We start from the raw sequence: 26,769 nt of genomic DNA, 5'->3' as shown, positions 1-26,769 counted from the left end.
GGGACGCGTGGCCAAAGGCATCCCAGGGGTCCTGCTGGGATCTTGTAGGTCCTTGTGGGATCCTGTGGTCCCACTGGGATCCCACGGTCCTGCTGGGATCTAGTGGGTCCTTCAGGGATCTTGTGGTCCCATTGGGATCCCATGGTCCTGCCAGGATCTAGTGGGTCCTTCCAGGATCCCACGGTCCTGCTGGGATCTAGTGGGTCCTTCTGGGATCCAGTGGTCCTGGTGGGATCCCATGGTCCTGCTGGGATCTCATGGGTCCTGCTGGGATCTCGTGGTCCCACCGGGATCCCATGGTCCTGCCAGGATCTAGTGGGTCCTCCCAGGATCCCATGGTCCTGCTGGGATCCAGTGGGTCCTTCTGGGATCCCGTGGTCCTGGTGGGATCCCACAGCCCTGCTGGGATCTAGTGGGTCCTTCCAGGATCACATGGTCCTGGTGGGATCCCACGGTCCCGCCAGGATCTAGTGGGTCCTTCCAGGATCCCGTGGTCCCGCTGGGATCTAGTGGGTCCTTCCGGGATCCCATGGTCTTGTTGGGAGCTTGAGGGTCCTCCTGGGATCCCTTGGTTTTGTGGGGATCTCGTGGGCCCTGCTGGGATCACGTGGGTCCTGATGGAACCCCACAATCCTGCTGGGATCTCGTGGGTCATTCTGGGATCCTGTGGTCCTGTTGCTGGGATCCCATGGGTCCTGCTGGAACCGTGCAGCAGCTCTGCATTGCTCAGGCAAAGCCAACGCATTCCACCTCCTGCCTTACGCGGACTCGTGAGATTTCTATTAGGAACTGGGGGGGGTTTTGCAGCGAAGCTTTTCCAGCCAGCATCACACCTGGTTTTTAATAATTTAACCCCAAATTGGTTATTCTACGTTGAATTTAGTGCACAGTATGATTTAACAGGAGGGGTGGCAGACTAGAGGAAAATGATCTTACAGGTCCCTGAATAGATTTCCAGGTAGCACACAGTTATTAGATTACTACATATAATTATTATTATATTACTCTGTGTAGTAAATCACGACACAGAGGCAGGGGGTGTGGGATGCCCCAGGCTACTCGTGTGATACAGTTTCCAGCTGAACCCAGGGCTCCCTTCGGAGAGCTGGTCAGTCCTACAGGTGAAGACCCTGTGTGTGCTACAGGGTTGCAGAGAGGGAAGAAAACTCTAGTTTGTAAACGCCCTGCTACGCTGTGTAGGTAAAAAGATCTCTGTGGGTGACTCCATCGCTTCTCCTTCAAAGAGATGCTGAGAAAGGTGATGGCCAATAATTTTCTAACCAAGGAGAGCTTCTCCCTGCACACAGTAGTGGAGTAGCGGGGAAAGTGTCTAAAAAAAAAAAAAATCTCAGCTACAAGTAATCACAGCTTGGTCATGTGTAGAAAAACCCATAAATTGGGTTTGTTGGTGCTTCAAAACCTGGATTTCAGGAAGGCAAAAGGACTCAATGACATGGAGAGAAGGCAAACTAGAGCTGTGCAAGAAAAACACGCATGGACAGAAGCAGAGTCCTGCAATGGAGAGAGAGATGTGGACAGTGAAAAACTGCCACGGGAAGGGGAAAGAAAATAAAGCCAAAATAGCGAAAGTAGTCTGAGATGTTTGGCTTTATGATGTTTGAGATGTTTGGCTTTACGACCCTTTTTTTGTTCCTTGGTGTTTTAGACAAAAAGGTGCTCTGGAAATGGTATGAAGCCCCTCTTCGTAGAAAGAGGACAACTGTCAGTAGTAAATTGGGGAAGACTCAGTGGATTTAGTAAATACTGCTGCTCTGAATTTGCACTTGCTGTCCGGGTGAGGGCACTACACAAAGGTTTTCTCTTCCAACAGCCACCGAGGACGTTCAACAGTAACTACCAAAGTCCCCTTTCTTCTCTATCACCCTGACAACTGGTTCTCAAACCCTCTGAGAGTTGACTCTCAAGCTCCCTGGACGTTTGCTGGTTTTCCAGTAAACCTTGGAAAATAACCCGCTGGGATCCCAGCACCGCCAGTCCGAGGCTGAGACAAGATGAGACGTGAGGATTCAAGGCTTGCGGGATGCTCACGCCAGCTCACACGCAGGAAATATGGTCAAAGTACTTTTTTTTTTGGTGACACAAGCTCAGGGATGCTCCTGCATGTGACATTTTCCTCAGTATCGCACAGCATTTGGGTTAAAAGAACGGGAATGATACAAGAACAAAGAGGAAAGAGGTTTAAAATTAAGCAGGGGATCTGGATGAGGAGCCACCGAGATCACTTCACGGCCGGGATGTTCTCAACCCTTCGGTGAATGATCTGACAGCGTTGGCACGCGACGTCGAGCCTGGTCAACAGTTGATATCCCCCAAAGATGAGCTAATGAAAACCTCGAGGTATAAACAGGGGGATCAAAGGGCTGGTTTACCCCTAGCAGCAGTCACATCTACGTGCAGTTACGGTGTCCACAGTTATTGATGTGGAATACTGGAGAAGGTTCATGGAAGAGCTGTAAAGGAGAACTAAAAGACTGGAAAAAATTGCTTGCAGCAAAAAAATCTGATTAGTATGGAGAACACAGATTCAAAACCAGGGGAGCCTTCAATGTAACAAAGTTATTTAAAGAGGAGATGGTGCTGCAGAGTTCAGACCAGAGGCATTTCAGGAAAATCCCTAACCTGGCAGCTGGTTAGCGTGCTCCTCCTCTAGATGCCAGCAGATATTTTTTTTTATTCACACTATATTAGATGTTTTTCTACAAGACGGACTGTAAATAAATGAATCGGTGGTTGAACTGTGCTTCTGTAACACGTAGTAGAGAGAGGATCGGATTAAATGAGAAAAATGGTACTTTTGGATCCTGTAAATTAATAATCTGGAAGAAAAATAAAATAAAAAAAAAGCCTTCACATTAACCTGAAGTCTTAAGGGACCAACAGACACAAGTACAGAATGTCATTTTACCAATTTAGAACCTTAAATGGGGTTCAAACTGCTGCGGTGCAACTTCATGCAGAGCCTAAATTGTGCAGGTTAATATTTCAGCCCCAAAAAAGAGCAAGACAAGGTAAATTAATCAGTCAGTCTGCAACAAAAAAAAAAGGGGGGTCTGGGCTTCTGGCCGAGCCCAGGTCAGGTCTGCACAAAGTGTGGGGAGCGGAGTTCCACCTCGCCTGGGGTGGCGTGTCCCTTCGAAGGGCCGTAAGCTCATCACACATCGTTCTCTACCCCCAACCATCACAAAATTTATACACGAGGTGTGGGAATTTTAACCCGAGGAAGTTCTCCAGAGGACAGGGGTGGGTTGTGACGCTTGGCACTGTTTCCAGACGCTCTCTGCACCAGGATTCCTCCGCCGGGCCGCAGCCGGCACGTTGCGACCGGTTCCTCGCAGCTTTTTGGGGACAGAGGCTCCACCCCGGAGGCCGTGGGGAGCGGCTGGGAAGCTCGAAGGGGTCCGATACAACAGAACTCAAACAGCTGGACTTTACCCCTGAGGTACTGCGAGGGGCTATTTCACCATCTCGGCTGCCCAACAGCAGAAATGAAACACTTTTACCAACGCTCCCAGCTTTTTACCCTCACGGAAAAGCCGGGAATGTGCAGTTTCACCAGCGTTAGCACTACACGTGCCTTCGCCGCGCTGTACGCACTGCAGTCTGTCCCCAGCACGCCTCCTCCCCCAGGCAGCGCCCAGAAGCCGCGGATGAAGGACTCTGCAGCCACCACACAGCCCGGCCTCTCCCCGCAGACAGGCAAGAGCTCGAGGCACCCGCCTCCCCGCCCGCCCAACCTGGGACTGGCTACGCAGCAAAGGGGAGCACCGGGAACACACCGCCGGCCACGGCGACCCCCTGGAAGGACGGCTGCCTTTAATGAACACCTCAGTTAAACTAACACCCCGATTTCCAAAGGTCAAGACACTGCGTGAAGCTGAGCGTGGTTTAAGCACGGACGTTGTACGAACCAGCATCGTACCTGCTTCCTTCCTCGCGCGTCCTCTTCCCTTCGTCTGGGCTATAACGATTTCCGTTTCCTCCTGGGTCATTTCGGAGATCTTCTGCAGGAAAAGCTTTTCTAGAGCTTCTGCCATTAAGACTATGTCATCCCCTGGCTGGAGGAAAAGCAGACACAACAAATTAGGCAAGGCATGTATGGAGATATATGCATTTATATAAATATGTATTGAAAGTTTCTCTCTGAAAACATTTCCAAAGAGAAGACTTTGCATTTTCACCTTCCTTAGTGCTGCTATTTCCATTACGGTGCAGCGGAAAGACACATGGGGTCTGTCTCATTTTAGGACAAATCCTCGCCCTAAAGCCCTTGTACTTTATCGGTAGAACCAGATGATGGGCAGTGACGTCACCGAGGCGATGTATCAGAGAATAAACCCACGCGAGGTGTTACCTGCATGCGGCAAAGGCTATTTCCCAATGAAGGGAGGAAAGAAAAGAGGGAAAAAGTGGAAAAAGAAAGAGCTGGATTAATGCCAGCCGGTCGTTTCCACCACGTGAGATGCCCCTGACTTGGTGGGTCTCGTGGAAGAGGTGTCTCTGTAGAGCATCAGGGGAGGGGGTAAGAAGAGCTCGGCATGACCTTGCAAGGAAATTTCTTGCCTGAAAAAGGAGGTTTTTAAGGAGGAAGCTGACTGATGGGATCCTCTACTTGTTGCTAAATTGGTGTGGAAGGAGAGGATGGCACTGAGCGGTCCTTACGGATCCAGAGGAGATCTGGATCTTTGTATCTGCAAAGGTCAAGGCAAAAAGAAAGGAGAACGTCTAGAGAGGGTGAGATCTTCTGCCCAGGGGCGCCCTGCAGCACTGCAGGCGAGAAGGGACAAGCAATATGAAGGTTTGAGTTGTTTTGTGGATAGGCATAAAATCTGACAGAGAGCGAAGGGCAGGAAGCAACAGAAGAGGAGGCTGGACTGACGTAAAGCCGAAAACCCGACGGCCATTGCTGTCACGACACGGTGACGCCAGGAGAAGGTAGCTCCGGCTCTGCCGTCGGCACAGGGCCGGCTAAAACCACTCTTGCTCAGCGGATGGCACGCACAGACCTGCCCGGCCGATGGCCTGCAGGCTCCGTGAGGTCCACAGAGCTGTTTCTTTAGATGCTCTGCTGCCTTCCAGCCTGGAGCAGACCAGGCGAAGATCGGGGAAAAAGCCGGCACAGGAGAGACGCCGCGGTGGGAGAGCATGGCCGGAGACTTTAAGGAACACACGAGTAATTTGAAGTCATTAAGGGCCTACCCTTGTCCAAGTTGCATCATGCTGGCTCAAACCAGACAGGGCCATGGCCAAGGAGCTGGTTTTGAAGGACCAAAACTTCTAACGACTACTGGGACAAACGAGAAAGGTCTTGCGCAATCTTTCTGAGCGGAGAAGGCAAAAGGTCAAAGCATGCGAGGGGGAAGCAACAGGGACGGAGAAAAGAGCCGTGAGCAACTCCTCAGGAAGATACCGAGCGAGCACCTCGTGCCCAGTCCACCTCTGAGAACCTTCTCTGACCCCCCCGGGCTTGGCCAGCACAGGCCACTGCCCCCCCCCCACCGTTTGTGGAAATGCCCTGGGATGCTCCTCACCCCTCCAGATATTCTTTCCCGCAAGCCAGGAGGTTGCGCAACTGTTTACAAAATGGTTCCTGGGATGTTTCTTGCTGTCTGGAGGGGAATCTTCTACGAGGTCAAGGTCAGGCATGACAAGCTCTCTATATCCCTGGTTTTTTTTTCCCTACCAGATTTCAGTTTTAAACCAGCTTCAGTTTTAAAGTTGGTTTCTAAACAAAGCCAGAGAACGTACAAAGCACGGACTTCTCAAGTATTTGCTAACATCTGAGGCTCTGCTCAAGTCAGACCCTAAAAAAATCATTAAGATTTCCTTTTAAGAAAAAAAATAAGAAACAATGTCTAGACTGAAGATATCTGCTAATAATTCTGCTAGGAGGGAAGGCTGCTAAGCCAGCCCTGTCTGCGTCCCGCTTCTCGGCAGAAGGCAGACGTGCTGCAGCTCCCGCCGGTTCAATCCCGTTTGTTTTCCCAAAGAAGCTGACCTCAGCAGTGGCTCCTTTTAAGGACGGTTTGAACAAGCCAACGCTTGCATTTCTGCACCGCTCCTTGGAGGATGTGGAAGATTTCCCTTGGAAAAATGCAGATTCGGGAACTTTGCGTACCTTATTGTAGATGTAGCAGTTTGTAAACATCGTGTTAAAATCCTGGATACATTCTTGAGCATTCCAGTAGTAGTTATTCTCCAAGCGTTTCTTTATTGTTCCCATATCCATCGGAGTTTTAATTATCTTATAATAATCCTGCAAAGGGAAAAAGGGAGAGGTCAGTGTGGGAACTAAAACACCCATCAAGCTGAAGGACCAGGATTCGTCTGTCTCGTCCCCGGACCCACCCGGGTGAGACCTTCCAAGCCCAGCAGGTGTTTAGCTGCCAGACTTAGTCCCCACCAGCCTCTCAGCCAGGATTTTGACATTAAACAGAAGGACAAACCCTTGGTGGAGGAGTAACTTAGTCCCAGAAGCACCACAATTTTCCAATTCTGGGTTTTTGGCTGCTCATGGTGCCAAATAATTTCTAAAAATGTTATGGGAAACGAATGACCCCTCGCAGGAGGTCACACGTTTAAAGTAGTGACACGAGAAGTGGGGAAATCAGATTTCTTACAGCCCCTTAAACGCATCCTTAAACGGATTAATACAAAAGAAGGTGTTTCTATTTTTAGGCATAATGTTTATGGAAAAAAAGGGCTGGAAGTGTCATTGCTACAGAACCGGTGTGCTCCACGTGCAACAAGGAGCTTGTTCCTGCCATGAAGAAATTAAATAACCTAATATTTGGGTAATAATTATCTGTTTGGAGGTATTCTATCTTAAAGGTACAACAGACAAGGGAAGTGAGTGTTATGGGGAAATATCTCTCAGGGGAGGGAGGGAACAAACCTCTCCTGGTGGGAGCTGGAAGGGTCCGAACCAGACGTACAGCAGAAAAGATGCTGCTGGGGTTTACTGTAATCAACGCTCTCTAAGTTACAATCTGCTTTCTGCCAGTGCTTTGGGGTTTATTCCACCTCCTGGCGACAGTGCCCAGGGCGAGGCAGGGAGCGCTGGGAAGGGCTGCACCGTCCCCTTTCCCACCCTTGCAGCGCCGCCCTTGGGCAGCAGGAAAAGGCTTCTGTGCCAATTCAGAGTCACACAATCACCGACGTTGGGAAAGATCCTGAAGATCATCGAGTCCAACCGTTAACCCAACACTGCCAAGTCCACCACTACCCCATGGCCCTAAGCACCATGTCTGCATGGTGACCCCACCCCTTCCCCGGGCAGCCCATCTCAATGCTTGACAACCCTCTTGGTGAGCCAATTTTTCCTAATATCCAGTGTGAACACCCCCTGGCGCAACGTGAGGCCGTTTCATCTCATCCTATCACCTGGGAGAAGAGCCCGACCCCCGCCTCGCCTCAGCCTCCTTCTGGGTAGTTGTGGAGGGGGATAAGGCCCCCCCCGAGCCTCCTTTTCTCCAAAGCAAACCACCCCAGTTCCCTCAGCTGCTCCTCATAAATCTCTGGTCCCTTCTCCTTGTTCTGCAGACCCTTCAGTTTTGTCGCTCTCTGGCCACGCTCCAGCACCTCGATGTTTTTCTTGCCACGAGGAGCCCAAACCTGACCCCAGTACTGAGGTGCGGCCCCACCAGTACAGGGGACGAGCTCTTCCCTAGCCCTGCTGGCCACCCTGCTGCTGGCACCAGCCAGGATGCCGTTGGCCCTTCTGGCCACGCCGCTGGCTCGTACTCAGCCGGCTCCTGACCGACACCCCCAGGGCCTTTTCCGCCGGGCAGCTGCCCAGGTGCAGGCCCCGGCACCCAGCCTCCTCGAGCCTCGGCCCATCGCTCCAGCCTGTGCAGATCCCCCTCTGGAACCCTCCAGCAGATCAACCCTCCCACCCAAACTGGGTGTCACCTGCAAACCTACCGAGGGTGCACTCGATCCCCTCCGTTTACTGCAAATTAATTTAGAATTAGTGTCCCTTATGAAACGGCTTGTGTGTCACCGCCGGCGCCGCGAGGCACGAGGCACAGTGGTCAGCTGAGTACTCGGATGCTCCGCGAAAGGCTCCGAGTGTTTTCATCTCCAAAAAAAAAAGACTCTGCTGACAAAGCAGCGGAGATCAAGCAAGGGTTTAAGCGAGGCACAGAAAAGTGGGCTGGGCTTTGGGGAGCCGTAAGGCAGAGCCCAAGTTGATGATGATCTGCTTAACAATCTTTGATGCTTAATAATTTTTGATGCTTAATAAGCTTTAGTGCTTAATAATTTTTGGTGCTTACTTATTTTTGGGGCTTAATTATTTTTGGCGCTTACAAATTTTTGGTGTTTAACTTTTGGCACTTAACTTCTGGTGTTTAGCTTTTGGCACTTACAAATGTTGGGTGTTTAATAATTTTGGGTGCTTGGCTGGGGGACACAGGATGCAGACTTGCCCTCCCTAACTTCTGATATACTATTCCTATTTAATTCTTGGTGTCCTGGTAGAAAGAGGAGGGTGGTAAGGGGCAAAGCAGTAGCTGAGCCACTGGAGATTCCTCCTTGTGTATTTTCTAAGAGATCATGGAAACATTCAGGTTGGAACAGACCCTTAAGATGATCAAGTCCAACCGTTAGATCATTGAGTCCAGCCATTAGATCATCAAGTCAACCGTTAGATCTCCGAGTCAACCGCTAGATCACCAAGTCCAACCGCTAGATCACCGAGACCAACTGTTAAAGAAAGGTTCGGTGATTTCAGAGGGTGCCAGACCCCAACGGTCTCACTCCTCCATCTCTACTTACAGGGAGGTTCAGCTTGACGGCGTCCACGGGCTGCTGGAAAGGCCACGCAAACTGGTGCTTCCATAGCGTCTTCAGCACCACCTTGAGCAGATACTGCAGCTGGTTGGTCTGGCGCTTGGGTTTGTTGGGGTTGGAGGTCTCCGGTGGAGGGGGATTGACGCCTACAGCACTGCCTTGTTGGGGTTGAGCCTGTGACTGCGTCGTAGACATCTGGGTGGTTTCTAGTCCATCCCCCATCACCGGCAAATTTCTCAGTCTCGTTCCAGGGCCGCTCTCCGCCGACATGCTATTGATCCCATTGCATTCCTCACCGGACACCCTGCAGAACAAGGAGAAGGGAGACGAGGTCACTTCAATCCCAGGCTTCTGGTACAAGGCGCTGCTTAAAAATAAACCGGCGGACCTCCGTCAGACTAGCTCAGGCAACTAGACCTTGCGCCCTGCCCGCTTAGGGACAGCGCTGGGTTGTCACAACAAATGAGGTCAGCATTCCGCATCCCCGGGGAAGAAAGGATAGTCCCAGGCAATCCGCAGAGTCTTCCACGCCAGGCGCCAGCGTCGCCGCTCTGCTCCTCAGCGAGCGCGCGCGTTAGCCCTGCTCTCGCCGAAGCTGGCCAAGGAGGACCCCAAAGGTCTCCACAGAGCCTTCGCCGCCTCTAAACGGGGCTCCAGCCAGCAAAGGCCGCTCGCTCCCAGCAGGTACCAGCTTCAGCTCCAGGGCTGCGTTTGCCAACACCAAGAAGACAAGTCAAGTCGGTGTTGGCCAACCTTTAGCTCCAGCTAAAGGAGCTCCAGGGGTCCCATTTATCTCCTTTCAGCTTCCCGGCAGTCCCCACGGGTCAGCTCACCCCAATTTAATGCCAAAGTCTGTCTTTTAGGTGAACGTTGGGCTTCCGCGGGATGCTTCGGCTGAACCACACAGTGGACAGAGCCACATTTAATTCACACTACCTGCTTTCAGTCGATAGTAACTTTAGGTAGATAATCTAGGTAGATAATAACTTTAGATAGTTAAATAGGTGATTTAGGTAGATAACCTTTAGGCAGATAATTTGAAAGTAAATAATTCAGGCAGATAATCTATAGATAGATCGCCTAGGTAGATAATCTTTAGGCAGTTAAAGATAATAACTTTATGCAGTTAAATGAAGTAGACAATCTTTAGTAGATAATCTAGGTAGACCATCTTTAGGTAAATATTTTTAAAGTAGATCACCTAGGTAGATATTCCTAAAGTAGATCACCTAGGTAATCTTAAAGCAGATAATTTAGGTGGCTAATTTAAATAATCTTTAGGTAGCTAATTTAAGTATCATCCTGAAGCCCAGAAACTTGGGAAAAAAGGCATTTCTGCTGAGCCCACGGACCTCCCCCCAGCTCTTTCAGAGCTCTCCAAAGACCACATGCAGCCCGCCCGTCACCCTTGAGCTACGGCTGCGTGAAGGGGTCAGCACCCAGCCAGCACCAGCCGCTGCGAACCGGCGGCTTCCCCACCACCACGGGGTGACCCCCCCCCCCCCCGGGCGTGTGGGACCTTCCTCGTGTGAACACACCCGCTGTGACACACGTCCCTCGTCTAACTGAACGCTGAGCACATGCAGCACACGTTAAGCTCAAGACATGCGGCTGTTAATTAGAGAATATATTGCGTGAGATGAACTAAGAGCCTTGTTATTCACCAGTTTCGAGTGACACCCAGGGGAAAGTGAGGAAGAGACGTTCCCCACCCTCCGCTCGTGGGGCTAGAGTGCTTTCTCAACTGGGGCAAAACCGATTTGGTTTAGGAGTGCCAACCGTGTGTGATGTGGAAAAAACCCTACGGGGTGCCAAGGCGCTAACCCCAGCGGAGCACACCTCCGAACACGTGCTCGGCCTTGAGCTGGTCTGTAGGGGTATGTAGGTACGTACAGGCTCGCGAGAAGCATCTGGCCACGTGCTTGGGTTTTTATTCTGATGCTGTAGGGCAGCCCCATGTCTCTGGCCATGGTCTGGGGGCGCAGACGTGGCCTCTGCACGTACCGTGGCAAGGGACAAAGAGCCAGAGAGATGAAGCATCCGTGCAATTTTGCCTGTCAGGTCCCTCAGCTGCTTCCCAGTCTCCACAAAACCTCAGCTAATCTTAAAGCCCTGCTTAGAGTCTGCGGTCCGTTGCTTTTACTGGCCTAAACCTAACCCCAACTGCCCAATACACCAGGGCAACATCAGAGTTTGGTCTACTGGACGATGGGTTTTGACTTTTCAAGTGAGTTGAAGCATCGCTTGAGCGGCAGGATCGCTGCAGCAGACTCCCTTCGCTCCCCGGGGAGACTGGAGCTGTGGATGCAGGAGGGCGATGTCCAGAGAGCTCAGCTGTCCTCTGAAACCCCTCTGCTCCCAGCTTAAATTTCGCTCCTGCGTTTCCTCCCCGTTAGCAGGGCAGCCTGCTCGCTCTCTGCAGGGGAGATCTGACTCAAACCACAACATCGGAGGCAATTTGGATTTCCCTCTCTTGCAAAATTCAAGGAATTTTGCTTCGGGGCTGTGCTGATTCCTCTAGGTCCCATGTGAAAGGAGGGCTCGAGTGAGAAAACTGGTCTTATCAAGTGGTGGCCAAGCAAAAGGAATCCTCTTTACTCACTGCAAGGGGCTACATTACCTTGTAGGATACATTGCCATATAATTTTGCCCCAGAAAATGATGCAGAGTCAGAAGTTGCTTGGCTTGTCCATCTATCTTCCGTGGCTTCAGGCACAAATGCCTTTAGATACTGTATCTGATGAAACAAACAAAGCAATTAATCTGAGGCATCAACCCAAGGCATCAGAAATGAAGGCTACCTCCAGAGAATTCTATAGTTTTTAACGTACATCAATAGTCCAGTGAAGCAAAGGACTCTACAGACACCTGCAAACACGAGACACCTATAGAAAAACGAGGAACCGGCACCGATTTAAGTTTTTCCCAGGCATTTTTCCACCTTTAGGGCAAACTCCTTCCTGAAATTCATCATTTCAAGGACTGCAACCCCCTGATTTCCCTCTGCTCCCTCTTAGTACAACAGCACACCCAGAGCCAGCCGGAAGAGCAAGCCACGGAATCCTTTGGTTTTTTTAGAGAGGGGAAAATACTTCGTCATCAGTTTAATTTCTTCCCCTTCCCCTTCCAAGTGAAGGCTCTAACCACCCATCCAGGCAAGAAGTGTTTCTATCAGATTTACCCTTCTCTTTTCGTGTACCTTATTTATCACTTATTTAATTTATCATGCATCTTCTTCACTGTCTCCTTGCTCCTTTGGAGAGGTCCTATCTTGAGTTTTCAAACTCTAGTGACTTTTTTTTTAAGGGATTAACTGGAAATACACCGATTTACACCATTCTTCTCCTCTCTCCCCCAATAAAAGGACGCTTTGACCCTCCCCCCTGCCCTGGCAGTTACATTATGGCTCCTCTCTTACATTATCACGCCACCTGTGTGCCAAAATACCACAAAAACACAGAAAAATTCATTTTTTAACAGCTGCTCGGCCCATCTCAATGGGCCAAGGGTTCGCCACAGCCTGGCTTCAGCTAAAGGCGAGCGCGGTTTCACCCCAACTCATCCCCAGCCTCATTTCTCACTCGAAATGCAGATATCCCCACTGCGGCGCGCTCGGGATACTCCCAGGGAAAAACACACAGTTATTGGTACGGAGAAACTTCTCTCACACGGAAGACAAACGTCAGGGAGTTTGAAGAAATTGGGTTTGACAGACGCGTGTCACCTCCGCGGGTAAAAATCAGCAGCAAAATCAGAAAGAAGAGTTGCAGGACGGAGTCTGTAAATCTAGATTTTACTGTAAAGTATAATTATAAATCTATTCTATGCTATAGATTGTGCTACGGATGCTGTGTTAGGGCTTTCTTAAACTAGAAATTGCTACATTTGGGTTTTTAAAATTTGTATTATATATAAGAAGTCTAATCTGTATTAGGTTAGAAATCTAAGATGTGTTATAGATTGTGCTACGTTTGCGTTTATCTACAGATGAAGGTGGTGCTACGTTTGCGTTTTCTTAATCTAATCTATATTACAGATTAGAAATCTGTTAGACTAGAAATCTAATCTGTATTATCAATTGTGCTACAGATACTGCTATGTTTGGGTTTTCTTTATTTCTTAGTCTCAAGAAAACCCAAGTGTAGCACCACTTTCATCTATAGATTAATAAAATAATTAAGAGGACGACAATCATTAATCTGTAGATTAAGAAAACCCACAGGTAGCACCATCTCAAGCTTTGGTGACCAGAACACCTTCGCTAAGCGTAGCGCTGAGAGCCGACCGACGTGCCCCACACCCTACCTTCTCGTTCGGCAGGAGACAACACAGTTATTCACGGCAATGTGAGAAAAATCAGGAAGAATGCTTACTTAATTACCGTGATTAACGTTTACGCGCTTCGTTAGGCAAAGGTATAAATGAGATGTGGGAGGACAGACCGCGCTGGGATGGTGTCTAGCACGGAGGGGTTCAAATTCACCGGGACTGCGCTCGCTGCGCCCGGCCGGATCCACATGATTTTAACACTGCTTATCATAAAAAAAAAAAAAAAAAATCCTGGTTTGTTTTTGTTTTTTTTTTTTTTTTTTCTTTCCCTGGGGAAGAGGCGGGAAGGGAAAGGGCTGTAATGCGGCATGGGAGCCGGCAGAGGGAACTGCCAGGCCAGGAGGAGGAGACCACGACCTGCAGAAAGATCTCTCCTCCTTCTACCCCAGAACTGAGCTGGGGGAGATGGGAACGGGGGGGAGCAGAGGCAACCTTGGGGGAAAAAATGGAGGAATCTAGAAAATTCACTGTATTGATGGGCTGAACAGGAACGTGGCCACGGGCCCGGAGAGGGAGGTTAGCTCCAGAGGACACCCAAGGTGGGGACCGGTCACACCAGGCAGAGGATAACGACACGAGGAGGGTGGCATATGCAAGAAAATGCTGCTTTTTGTTTGGGCAGATGGCCGATTGCAGGCTGGTTTAAGCAGGCAGATGTTTGAGACGGAAATAAGAGGCAGAGCTGCGTGAGCAGAGCTGATGGAAAAGAAATTCCATCGCGGATTCACTGGACCAGTACGCACGCATCTAACGGGGGAAAACCTGAAGGAGACTGCCACCCACCTTAAAGGAGCGACCGAGAAAGATCCCGAGATCTGAAACCAAAAGCAGCTGCATTCAGAAGAAACCACTCTAAATGCTCCTCCTCCTCTCTTGCCTCAGTCTAAACAAAAAAAATAAGAAATAAACCCTTAAAAAACACCCAAACAGAAATAAGCATTATCAAGGAAAAAAGTGACTTTGTAGGTTTTTTTTAAAATTTGAGGTTATCCAGGACAGTGACTGGAAGGTGAGCTGCTGAAGGGGAAAATGTGTTTTACCTCATTCTGAATTGCTCATTTTGAGACGGTGGCATTTAACTAAGGACGTTAAATCCAACTATTTCTATTGAGCAGACAGCCAGACGCAGGTTACAGCAACGTTTGCAGCGCTGGACAGATCCACAGCGACTTTAGTTTCAAGAAAATAGAAATATTTAAATCCCGCTTTTAGAAGACACACAACTTTTAAGATGCGCAAGAGGCAAAATGAAGCCGGAACGGTCTCATTGTACCAGAGCAAGTTGAAGCTGGAGCAGGTGTGAGCGTGAATTATCGACTGAATTTAATCCTAAACCCATTTCTGCTCGGCTAACCGGACCGGATCACCGCTGCTCCACTCTCCGTGCCAACCAGGTGTACACCTGCACTCCCAAATCAGCGCGATTCAGCAGACAAGCAGCAAAATTGGCTGATAAAAACTTAGCAGAGAGTGGCACGCCCCCCAAAAGTCCTAAAAATGAAGCGATCTGCATTTATTTGTGCTTCGAGGGGAAACAGTCTGCTCCCCGGGGGTCAGACACTGGAAGGGATCAGTAAGTACAAACCAAATGGGATCTGCACTGTCCTCTGGTTTTGGGCTGAACGTTTCCCTCCTGTAAATCTCTATTTTTTTCCCCAGTCATCCCCTGTGGCACTTGCCCTGAAGCGCCGATTCACTCTGCCCGCAGCGGCACAGCCTAAAAGCAACTTTCCAACCCTTCGCAGGACGCAAAAGCCGCGTTTGAAAGCCCAAAGCAAGTTGTTGGTTTCTTCTGTGGGGGGCAGGAGGGATGAGCTGCAGTTTGGTTTGTAAGGGCAAACCCAAGCCCTACAATCCAAGACAGGGGTGGTATCGCAGGAAAAGCGCAGTGCTATGAAACGTAAAACTGAAATTCACGGTTAAATTGCATCACTGCGGATCCCACCCCAGGATATGTTATCGACAAATAGCCTAGAAAAAGCAGCTAGGCCGGAAAATCCAGCGGCTGAAAAGAATAACTAACAAATTTGTGGTGGCCAGCACTCCCTTTAATTCTGACCCTGCTGAGCCAGGAGACGGGGATCAACATGTGCAACGACCATCCCCTGCCTCAGACGGACAGAGGGGAAGGGGGAGCGCTGACATTAATGGCTAGCGGTGCATCGAACGCTTCCGAACCTTGTAATTTTTACTTTTATGACTTAATTAATGATTTTTTAACCTGCTTTAGTTGATGCCTCTGGTGAATGCTGCTGGGAAAACGTGGCAGCTTCATCCCAACCTAAGACGTGGGTGCTCAGCTGATGTTGTTAAAACACCACCGAGAGCCTTCCCGGAGCCCAGCCCAACCTGTGCTGCTCCCAACGGGAACAGTTCCAACAAATCAACCTTGCTACTGAGAGTTTCATCTGTAAATTCCCAAGAAGCAGTTTGCTTCCGGCTCCTGGGTTATTAAGGGTTATTTTCGTATAGCACAATGAATATGGGGAAGGATTGAAGAGTAGAATTTGCTCCACGAGACCTGCTTGGTATCAGTTTAAAATCACGTTTAACCCTAGCTCAAGGACTTTCCCTCTTCTTCGCGCAGCTCCCACCGTCCTCAATTTCAGGAGCCGCATCCCGAGCCAGAAAACCCAAGCGAGGGGCCGATTCCCACCTCACATTCAGGCAGGGTGGATGAAATGAATTTTCCCCGTGCCCAAACTCGACGGCGGCACAAGGATAAATGGGGTCGCAGCCACCAGCACCCCGGGAAGAGCGGCCTCGCCTCGCTACCAGCGATCTGCCACGAAGCTGCTCCAAAAGCCTGGGGGACAATCCGGCGAGAGGTCAGCGCACCCCCTGTTCTTTCTGGGAAACCTCCCGGAGAGAGACAGACAAAGCAAAGGGGCTGGCTGTCCGTCCGTCCGTCCGTCCATCCCAGGCTGACAGCAACAAAGACCTGGGCACGCACTATAACGAAACCACGTCAAACATTCCCAGAGACGGATTAGGGCTGGCACGTGCCTGTTCTTCCCCTCAAGTCCCTATTTTGCTTTAAAGAGATGATAATTATCCCGTTATCACACGGAAACTGGGAGCAGAATTGAGAATCAGCACTTCCACGTGGGCAACGATGATGGTTTAATGAAGGGAAAGTTGGAAAGACCCAAACCAGGAAAGGTTTTTGATATTGTTTTATTTACACACAAGCAGTAGGGTTTAATTAGTTGGAAAATAAGGTGGTGGACTGGAAAACACTTGATTTTTAATAAGATAAAGGAAGAAATAGAGTCCTTGAATGGCTGTAAAGGAAAAGCCTTACCCCCAGAGATGGGAAATCAAGGTAAGAAAAGAAATGAGGGTGCTGCAGAATAAGACAAGATCCAAGAAACTTTCCAGGGAGGAAAATATGAAATAAGCTTTTTTCCCCAAGCCACTGACTGATGTTAGAATAAAAATAAATCCCACACTTCCTGGGGGGGGGGGCGGGGGGGGGGCAGGGAAAAAGGTGGTTACGTTTTTATTAAAACCCAAGATAAAAAAGAGATAGTTGAGATCCTCTTGCCTCCACTAACAACTCTCGTCAAGCAATTTTTGGAAAAGCCTCGCAGCATCATTCTAAGCATGAAAGGGGGATGACGTGGTGGAGGGGCACCGAGGTGGCGGCTGTTCCTGTAATCCAGGTTTCAAACTATTTTCTCTTGGCGTTTTCCAAGTCCAGGCTCAGATTGGCTGCAGGGCTCACAAAGCGGCAGCCAGCAGAAATTACCTGCACCTACAAGACCCACGCCATCCAAAATACCTTTTATTAATTAGAGACTGAGCAGAAAGCTTGTTGCCATCCATCATCATTAATAGCATTTCAGAAGGGAGTGGAAAAGCCAAACGAGGAGGGTGCAGAGTTTGACCTTACTCCACAAGACTAACTTCCTAGCAGCGGTTTGCTCCCTCTGCCTCATTGCTGCAATTATTTGAGGGGGCAAATAACGGCACAGGGTGGTGTAGTGCAGACAGATTCATTTCCTGCAAGATGCTGGATGGAGCTGGGGACTTTCAGAGCATGCAGTGGGATACTAAAAAAAAAAAGAAAAAAAAAAATCAACTGTTCGCAAAGCTGCAGATTTATGCCACAGTCATTGAATATTTCAGGGGTTAGCTATCAGGATTATACCATGGCGTGTAAGCTTTTCTTAAAAAAAAAAAGTGTTTCCACAGCACTGTGGATTTTCAAGTGGTCCAGACCTCTTCTGCCTCCATCTTACACCCCAGCGAGTGAAATCCAATCGATTTATCCAAGACACCCAGGCCCCAGAATCCTGGGTGCAAGGGTGAAGATCCTTTTCTCCTGCCGGGTACCTGCAACACGAGCCCCGGCACTGCAGAAACGGCTCCGGCGACGGTCACACACGCCGGATGCCGCAGTGGATTACTGGAATCCACAGAGCCGTGTCTCCATCCAAACCCCATCACAGACCAGGCGTAGGAAGAGACGTATTTTACCCTCCCTCAGACACCCTCAGCTAGGGAGGCTGGGTTTTTTAGGTGCAATTCCTTCAAAAAAACGATGCCTGAAGCAGCACAAACATCAGTGTATAAAAAGGAGAGAGAAAAACCCCACCGTGGTATCTCCCTATACATATCGAGGTCTAGAAATAGGTGGTGGTGTTTAAATACCGATTCATAAATATGTGAATTTTACTTTTACCTTGAACTCTTTTATTTTTCCTCCCTCCTTCGCTTCGCTCTACTGACCAAACTGTTCCAGCTCTCCTTCCCCTCACAATTTCAGAGCTGTTTCTTCTTGAAATTGTTTCATGAAGCAGCACAAGAATTCCAAGACAGGCCACAGAATATTTTAGAAGTAAAATATCTCTAAATACCACGAGATCTGAAGGTTGGGCGCCTACCATGAACCCTTCCACAAGTCGTACAGGACGCAGCGTCCCTCAGACCTTGACGCTATCGCCGCCTAGCAGCGATTTCTGCGAGAAACGGGACATTTCACCCCATGGAATCCAAGGGCAGAGGCCTGAGCTCCTCCACAGCGTGACCGCGTCTGCACCAGACTTACAAAAACTGCCTCGCACCAGTCGTGCGACTGCAAAGCTTCACCATTTGTATTTATCCCCATTGCCAGCGCAGGAATTACTCTCCTTCTGCTCTAAGTGAATTTATTTACATCCGAAGAAAGAGAATTTGCAACCCTTACCCCACAGCGTCGCTTCCCACCTCCGAGCTCCCTGCATTTCCATTTCCACTGTAAAACGAAGCCGTCTCCTGCAGAAACAGGGCCGTGAAGTCCTGGCCTCGCAGCCCCGGGGACGGTTATCTGGGCTCTGCTCACAGGCCGGCCGCACCTCGGCTCCGAACTAAAACCCGCTCGTGCCCCCGTGCCGCGATCTCGGTCAGCGGGGAAGCGCCAAAGGGGATTTTCCCGTTTCCCCCCGGCGCTTTCGGCAGCGGGGGAGCGCGGGCCCCCGCGCCGCCCTTACCGGCGCCCCGCAGCCTTGCAGCCGCCGGCCTGACCTCCGCAGCTACCCGGGACCGCTGCTTTTTTTTTTTTTTAACTTCCCTCCCAACCCGTGTGAATGTTACCCCGGCGTTTCCTGGCTCGTTTCAGCTCCCCCGGCACCGTTTCTGTGCCCCGCAGCGCGAGTTCGGGAGCCAGATGCCCAACGCTGCCATCGCTTCAGTCCGCTCTGGGCCCTGAATACAGCCGGCTGCCACACCAGGAGAGTTTTATTTCTTCTGATGCCCTACACCACAAAGCCTCCCTTTGCCTTTCAGGATATCCCTGCAGCTAGGACAGCGAGAAGAACATGGAAGTTTATCCCACTGTCCCCCCTACTTTTTGTGGAAAGCGGCTATTTCTAGGCTCGTTTTTCCACGGCTCAAAGGAAAAAAGGTAACGTTCAGGTGGGATCTGAGCAGTTTCCCACCTGCTTTCAGAGCTTAAAAGGCCACAGACCCACACGGTTTTGCACAACTTCACAGCGAATAAGCCGCTGCCACAAAAACCATCCACACTGTAAGTATTTTGCCATATTTCAAAGAGCAGAGTAATCAACTTCTATTGATTAATATCTTACAATATTACTACAAAACTACTGATTAGAAAGTGAGGCTGGACATTTTAAGCAGCAGGAGACATCCAGAGGTGGTTTTAGGCAGATTTAGGGCTTTATACCTCGTTTTCCCCACAGACGTTCAAGGATGACGGGTGTATGAGCTGGCACAGAAATTATCTGAAACTTCAAGTAGCTCGCGTTTGGTTCAGCCTCCCAGTTTTAAGGCAGTTTTGGAGCCACAGAAAACTCTCGGTGAATATTTTATCAGCTTTTCCTCCCCTGACTCAGCACAGCTATATGTTCTAGTTCACAACTCAAACAACTCCTCTCTGCACCCACGTGCAGTTTCCAAGATAACTCTGGGCAAGATTCATTTCTGCTAAAAATGAATGATCCCAGAAACAAAAAAAAAAAAAAAAACCCCAAACCAAAACACATTTGTAAAGGGTGATTTATACCAGAACAGAACTACTCACTATCAAATGTTAAGCCAGACTTAAGGGATGAAGAGCCACTGCCTTAACCCTGAACTGTGCCCACAGAGTGGGAGGAACGGAGGTGTCCCCAGCACCACCCAGGGACAGTTCCTCTGTCCAAGACCTAGAGGTGGGAATTTAAGGTCCCACCACCACCCTACGACACCGTCCCAGTCCATCACTGACCCAGCCTCCTGCAAGCCTGGCACCACGTCCTCAGCCGTGGAGGCCCACGGGGGAGCAGATGTCCACCCTGCAGCTCGCGGAGGACCCCACGGCAGAGCAAGGGGGTGGGCGCTGAACGACGCCGTGACCCCACGGGGGACCCATGTTGGAGCGATTCGTGAAGAGCTGCAGCCTGTGGGAAGGATCCACGGTGGGGAAGTTCGTGGAGGAGTGTCTCCAGTGGGAGGGACCCCACACTTGAGCCGAGGAGCGCAAGGGGGAAAAAAGAGAGAGGCGGAGAAACTGGGCGAGTCCAGCCAAAGCCAACCCACCACAACCCCAAAGCGGGACCAACGAGGAGATCCCCAGCACGGCCGGGGGACGGGGCCGCTGTCCGACAGCCCAAGACCCCGAGGTGGGGAGGGCACCCCCACCCCCCGACACCGGCCGAGCGCGGCACCGTGCCCTCCCCGGGCGGCACACCTCCCGTGCCTGGGGAGACGGAGTGGCCCATCGGCGTCTCACCGTAGCTGCCCCGTGAGCGAGGGCCACGAGTCCCCTGCTGGCTGTCCGCGGTGACCTCCCCCCGCTACCGATTTCAAGGCAGCGGCACCCGCCAGCACTGCCCCAAACTCCATCCCACCCGTCGCCAGGCTGGCGGATCGTCACCAATCCCCCAACCCCCATTCAAGGCGGGTGGAAAAGACGGCGGAACCTGGGCGTAGGTGACCACACAGAAAAGTTGAAGTTTATCTAGTGTAAGTCAGAAACGTGACATTTTTTAACCCATTCTACTATCAGTTTCCAACTAATCTCAACTCAAGCGCCAAATTTAAGCATCCTGTGGGTAAGACCCAAATGTGAGGCCATTCCCACCCTTGTAGCCTGAGAACAGAAGAAGATTTGATGCCCACTCTCTATTCCAGCCTAATACTTGCAAGAACTGCTCTTTTCCTGGAAAGATGAAGTTGGTTTTTGTCCCCAGTTTTACTTCTTGCTGTCAACTAACAAAACATCCTCAAGGTCAAGGCATTCCTAGCGCAGCTGGATATTTAACATGGCCTTTCCCACCCGAGACTTCAGAAAGCCGATCCTCGTGTCTGGGCTGTCTGTAACCACACACACCTCTGAGATTACCATTATTATTAGTGAGAGAATAAATTACTGGGAAAGAAATCTTGCCAAAGTATGCCACAAAACCAACCTAGTACTTCTAAAGCTGAAGCCATGAAAACACCATAGTTATAGATTTGGGGTGATTTTTCCCATTTATTCCCAAGCCTTTTAGGGCAAACTACCAGAAAAACACACCTAAAAGAGCAAGTTCTGGGTAGAGACACCAAAAACCATCACAGTCGTGTCCTGCTTTCTTGAGCTGGGTGGAATACAAACCCCCGAGAGAAGGCAGCCCTGCCCAGCACTGTCTGACAGGCAGCCAGGATGGAAGCAGGCTGCCAAACCCACCCAAACTGAGCAGAAAGTGGCCAAATTTGGACTCGGTGGCAGCCGTGGGGAAACCACCTGGACTCGCCCAAACCGTCAGCTGAGGGGTATGGGAGATGCAGCTGTACATGTACCTGAGGCCGAGCAAAAATACTTGTGTCTGACATTCTTAAATACCAGAGAGATACACCAAGATACAGAAACCTCAGAATTATTTCATGCATGTGAAGCTTCTCCCTGACTTTGCACTCTCACCTCAGCTCTCTGCTGTTTCTGCCTTTTCCCTGCTGGAATCAGCTCCCCTGGGAAAGCAGATTTAAGTTCCGCATCTAATGAAGTATCAGGACAATTAAGTTTGAGCCAGCCTTAACGAAGGTGAAGGTTCAGATAAGCCCATCAGTAAATCCGGCAAATCCAGGGACACATTTGCTGTACGAGATTTACTCAATCCAAAGCACTCGAGGAGTGCAGCTCAGCCCTGGCTGTAATTAATTCCTGTAGTCTTGCTTTACATCACCTTCTCTCCCGTGACACCCTCAGAAAGAGACATTTCTGCCCCAAAATGCACCCCGTAAATCATGCACTTAACACAGGAGTAAAATTCAGGATAATTACCTGAAATCAGAGTTGACCCTTTGAGGTGTTCGGTTCTTCTTCACCAGCTGAACCCTCTGACCTTCATTTTCGAAGCTACTACTGAAAGAAAGATCTGCAAGGAAAAGAAACGCATGTTGAATCAGAATTACAGCCCAAAAACATTGCTAACTTTTATCCTTGGCTTTTTCGCTCTCCAGATTTCTAATTTTATTTGCAGAAAAGTGTATGTATGAGCTGGAAAACCAGGAACCTGGGATGATGAAAAGCATCACAACGCAGATGTGGATGGGTGAAGGGAGCCAAGACAACGGTCCAGACCATCATCCACTTGGAATTTAAATATACTGAGAAAGATTATTTGATTTCAGCTAACCAACCCAACACACCTCTTTCTGAGAGCTTCAACAAGCACAAGCCCATTCCCTCGCGTCAATCTTTCCGCAAACAAACAAAAAGAACCTGTAGATTACTCAAAAAGCTCTTTTCAGCCCAGAAAGTCCTTTCCAGTTGTTGAAGCTGGTTCCAGGGCCTGGGGTTCACCCAGCGCCCGGGGGCTGCCAGGCTGCAGGCACCTCAAAGCCTGGCTTAGCAGTTTACAAGAAGTCTCGAACCCACCCGCAGCCTCAGCGCAGGAACAGCGATGGCTCACACTCTGGCTTTTCACAGAAATTGTTAAAAAAAAAAAGCACTGAACATGAGATTTAAGCTTTTAGCGCCAAGATGATCTCGAGGAAGATACCCATAACCACAACCAACACCTTTTTAACATCGCTTCTGCCGGTGAAACCCCCACTGCACCTCCAGAGCCAGCTCGTCTTACATTAGAGCAAATAAATAAAGCAAGCTATTTAAAAAAAGAAAAAAAATTCTTTGATTTCATTTTCAGGGGCAGGACAGATCATAAAGGACATGGGAGATGTGATGCTTCTTCCCCCAGCAAAAGGAATTCAGCACAGGGTAAGGCACCCAAACCCCAGGAGGCCAGAGGACCAGCCTAACAGCTCTGACTGCCTAAGCTCAGCCCCAGCAATCGGGCGGGGAAACTTTAGCTACGACTCACCTGCCCTGGGGTGAGAAATACAGCAGGGCGAAAGGGATGTCTGGAGGTCTCCTGCTCACAGCAGGGCTGACTTTAGAAGTTGCTCAGGGCTTTGTCACACCACAGCAATTACTGCCAGGTTTTACTTGACATTTTAGTGCTGGTTTTTTCAGGGGTTAAGCTGATCTTTGGAGTGTCATCCTACTTACTCGGTGTTTGCTGCCGGTTCAGCTTCCTACCACAGCCCATCCTGGAGGAAGGCGAACACCAAAGCAGCTTGGATGATATAACACAGACCAAACCCTGGGCACCCAGCATAAACAAGCTCCTTAAATACTCACAACAAAAAACTCACCAAAAGCTTCAAACACCCGGGGGGGTTATGAGCTCCTGCCTACCTGTGCTTTCTGACACAACTTGTCACCCGTTCTGGCCACTTCTGGTTCTTATTAGTGAATGTAAGAGCAAGTGACATCATCTACCTGGAGTTGTGCGAAGCGTTTGACACTGTCCCCCACGACACCCTTGTCTCTAAGTCGGAGAGACGTGGATTTGAGGGATGGAGCACGCGGTGGATAAGGAACTGGCTGGATGGTCACACTCAAAGAGCTGGGGTCAACGGCTCGCCGTCCAGGTGGAGAGCGGTGACGGGCGGCGCTCCTCAGGGGTTGGTACTGGGGCCAGGGACCTTCAGCATCTTTGCTGGTAACGAGGACAGCGGGATGGATGCCCCCTCAGCAAGGTCACCGATGACCCCGAGCCGTGGGACACGCGGGAGGGCAGGGGGGGCACCCCGAGGGACCCGGGCAGGCTGGGGAGGGGGCCCGGGCAAACCTCCTGGAGTTCAACACGGCCAAGGGCAAAGTCCTGCCCGGGGGTCGGGGCGATCCCCAGCACAAACCCAGGCTGGGCCCTCGAGGGGTGCCTGGAGAGCAGCCCCGAGGAGAGGGGCTGGTGGGGGGAAAACTGCCCGTGAGGCAGCCCCGTGCGCTGGCAGCCCAGAACCCACCCGTGCCCTGGGCTGCAGCCAGAGCAGGGGGGGCAGCAGGACCAGGGGGGGGATTCTCCCCCTCTGCTCCGCTCTGGGGAGACCCCCCTGCAGTGCTGGGGCCAGCTCGGGGGCCCCCAACAGCAGAAGGACCCGGAGCTGCTCGAGCGGGGCCAGAGGAGGCCACGGAGATGCTGGGGGGGCTGGAGCAGCTCCCCTGGGGGGCCGGGCTGAGAGAGTTGGGGGGGTTCAGCCTGGAGAAGAGAAGGGGCCGGGGGGACCCTGAGAGTGGCCTCCCGGGGCTTAAAGGGGGGGCGGGAAAGGTGTGGGGGGACTCTGGGTCAGGGGGTGGGGATGGGACGAGGGGTGACGGTTTTGCACTCAAAAGAGGGGATATTTAGTTGAGATCTAAAGAAGAAACTCTTGGTGGGCTTTAAGGTCCCTCCAACCCCAATCAGTCTGAGTCTATAAACCCCCAAACTCATTCAGCACTGCTGTTTCACAAGTATCTCCATTAACAGACCCGCTCCAATGCCACCAATTACAATTATATCACAATCACGCTTATCTGATAACATAAAATAGATTAAATCTCAAATACAGGTTGTTCTTTTCTTGAAAATACTACTTTTTCCCAGCTAGTAACAGCTCCAAACAGATGCAGAAGGGACTTGTTTTCATCTCCGGATCCCAATAATCAAACTCAGCAGCTTGGAGGAATAGGCCATTTGCTTAAAATACTTTTTTTTTTTAAGAACATAATTTACCTTCTGCATGTTCAGTAGCTTTTAAATTTCCTTTCAGAGCAGGAGTTGGGAGAAGGAGGAAGGAAAGAATAGCTCTGAAGAGCAACTCTTGCTTCAGCAGCAGAATTCATGAGTTTCTTATAAAAACATTCCCATAGCAAAGCATTGAAAAAAATAAATCGGTATTTTCAGTCTTCTAAAACCCTACATGATTTGGCTACTGCAGCACTAGTAATTTAAGTTTTCAGATTTTAATGAAGTTTTCTCCAGCATCCTCTGTACTGTTCCAGCAGTTAAGACCTCCGAGAATAACACTTGCAGAAGAAAGACACCAGATATCTCTTACCAAGCTTTGCAACTACAAAAAACAAAACTAAAAATTGGTGATTTAAAAGGTTTACATTACCAGTCTTTGCTGGTTTTCCCCCATCAGGATAAATCTGAATGAGCAGGTACCACTTCCACACTAGCAATCACATTAACTCAGGGGGAAAAATGTTTCAATCCCAATTAATGCCTGAATTTAAGTCAAGACTTGAAGTGTACGGGGCATAAAGGGTGTCACAAGAATTCCAGAAAGAGTGAAAATAAGGATTTCTTGTTAAAGGAAGGCTAAGACCAAGAAAAACCCCACTGCAATACTAACAAGCAATTCATGTAGTATCTGAAAATAGAGTCACATTAACTCAAAGGTTGGCATTTGTAATTTCATCACTGCTAAATGACAAATTTTTCCCACAAATTCACTTTTTCCAGCAGATCCTGACTTTTTAATACTGATTTTGCAAAATTCAAGGTATCATACAAAACCTCCAGTTGCCTGTTCTTCAAAAAGAGGCATTTAGATATTAAAAAAATATCACAAGACTTTTAATATTTTATTTTTGCTAAAGGAGAGGAACAGCCACCCGCCAGCACCCCAGGATTTCAGGTGATGGTTTCTCTCCCAACTAAACCGACCGCACGGTGCGGATCTCTAGTTTTTCCAAGAGCAAAGACTAACTATGCCAAACGAGTTACGACCGACCCCAGTACTCTCATACACCAGAAATATCTGTATTTAATCACCTCCCCATTCAACCAACATACACCAAATTTTGTTCTCTAAGCACATACATAACTCTAACATGATTAACCTTAACCTTTAGAGCGTCACAGCTTTACTAAAATTATTTTACTGATGTTTTAAGCATTCTTACATTTTCCACTAAAATTCACCCCTCAGTTCCTCCTAAGACTCGCCCAAATTTTCCAGCAGCATGCTTGCTAATGAGGAACCTGCCCTAGAAATTATTTAAGTGCTTCTCCTCACCCGGAAGCTCCTATTTTAAGCTGATTTAGTCACTACAAATCCACCGAGGTCCCATCTATGTTCCCCTAGTGAGGAAAAACATCTGGGAGAAGATGAGACAGCACTCACCTAGCACGGAGAGGATCTTCAAACTCTCACAGGAAAGCAAAAAGTCCTTTTGCAGGTAAGCCACGGAGATGAAAACGATGACAAAAAGTCAGACTTAGACACTGCCAAGGCTCGCTGCTCCCTCAGCTTTGGATCTGGAGAGCAGGGACGGTCTTGGGTCTGTCCCACCAATGTCTCCACCTCCGATGTCCATCCTGGGACAGTTCTCCACAGCTCCCCAAGACCCTCCACACCTCTCAGGTTTGAGTCAACCTCCAAAGATTCCCTATTTCAAGGTTTCTACACTCTTTCTTCGCTCCTGAACATCTCACCGTGCCACCTGGAAGGCTTTAAGAGAAGCATCAGAGCAGAAGACCCTCAAAAAGATGTCGTAGCCCAGCCTAGAGACCAATCTTTACCTCTCGAGGCTCTTCTCTATTTAAGTGGCCAAATGACCTTCAGCCGAGGGGTCACCACCAAGAGATATCCCAGGCTTCGCTGTCTCGCCTCTGTGGGACAGATCAGCCCTGGCACAATGCACAAGGCCACCTGACTCTGCACCCACCAAAAAAAAAAAAAAAAATATTGACACGGAGAGCAGATATCTTGCTAAAAACACTTATTTTGTCTCAGGAATCTTATCTCCACAAAAGCTGTTGGAGCAAACGAAGGCTGCGCTCTGGGGGGGTTCCTCCAGCTCAAGGACAGAAAGACAATTCAGTTGAA

The 26,769-nt window shown here is 49.7% G+C and overlaps 1 protein-coding gene across 12 annotated transcripts in view; it reads right to left on the bottom strand.

The window, feature by feature from the left end:
- The window catches only part of BRD4 (bromodomain containing 4), a 70,751-nt gene that overhangs the window by 26,503 nt on the left and 17,479 nt on the right, over nt 1–26,769 (bottom strand). For 6 of the 12 annotated variants that reach the window (XM_042802824.1, XM_042802832.1, XM_042802829.1 and 3 more), the window contains exons 2-7: nt 21,890–21,983; nt 13,924–14,023; nt 11,432–11,548; nt 8,797–9,115; nt 6,137–6,274; nt 3,941–4,076 (exon numbers count right to left, since the gene is read on the bottom strand). In XM_042802824.1, the coding sequence (XP_042658758.1) occupies nt 3,941–4,076; nt 6,137–6,274; nt 8,797–9,115; nt 11,432–11,451 (613 nt within the window). In that variant the 5' untranslated portion in view covers nt 11,452–11,548; nt 13,924–14,023; nt 21,890–21,983. The remainder of the gene's footprint in view (nt 1–3,940; nt 4,077–6,136; nt 6,275–8,796; nt 9,116–11,431; nt 11,549–13,923; nt 14,024–21,889; nt 21,984–26,769) is intronic. The other 6 variants (XM_042802833.1, XM_042802835.1, XM_042802834.1 and 3 more) reach the window with 3 other exon arrangements.

The sequence above is a fragment of the Tyto alba genome, unplaced genomic scaffold, assembly GCF_018691265.1.
Source record: "Tyto alba isolate M040663 unplaced genomic scaffold, T.alba_DEE_v4.0 Super-Scaffold_4, whole genome shotgun sequence".
NCBI lineage: Eukaryota > Metazoa > Chordata > Aves > Strigiformes > Tytonidae > Tyto > Tyto alba.
This window is presented reverse-complemented; position numbering and strand designations above follow the sequence as displayed.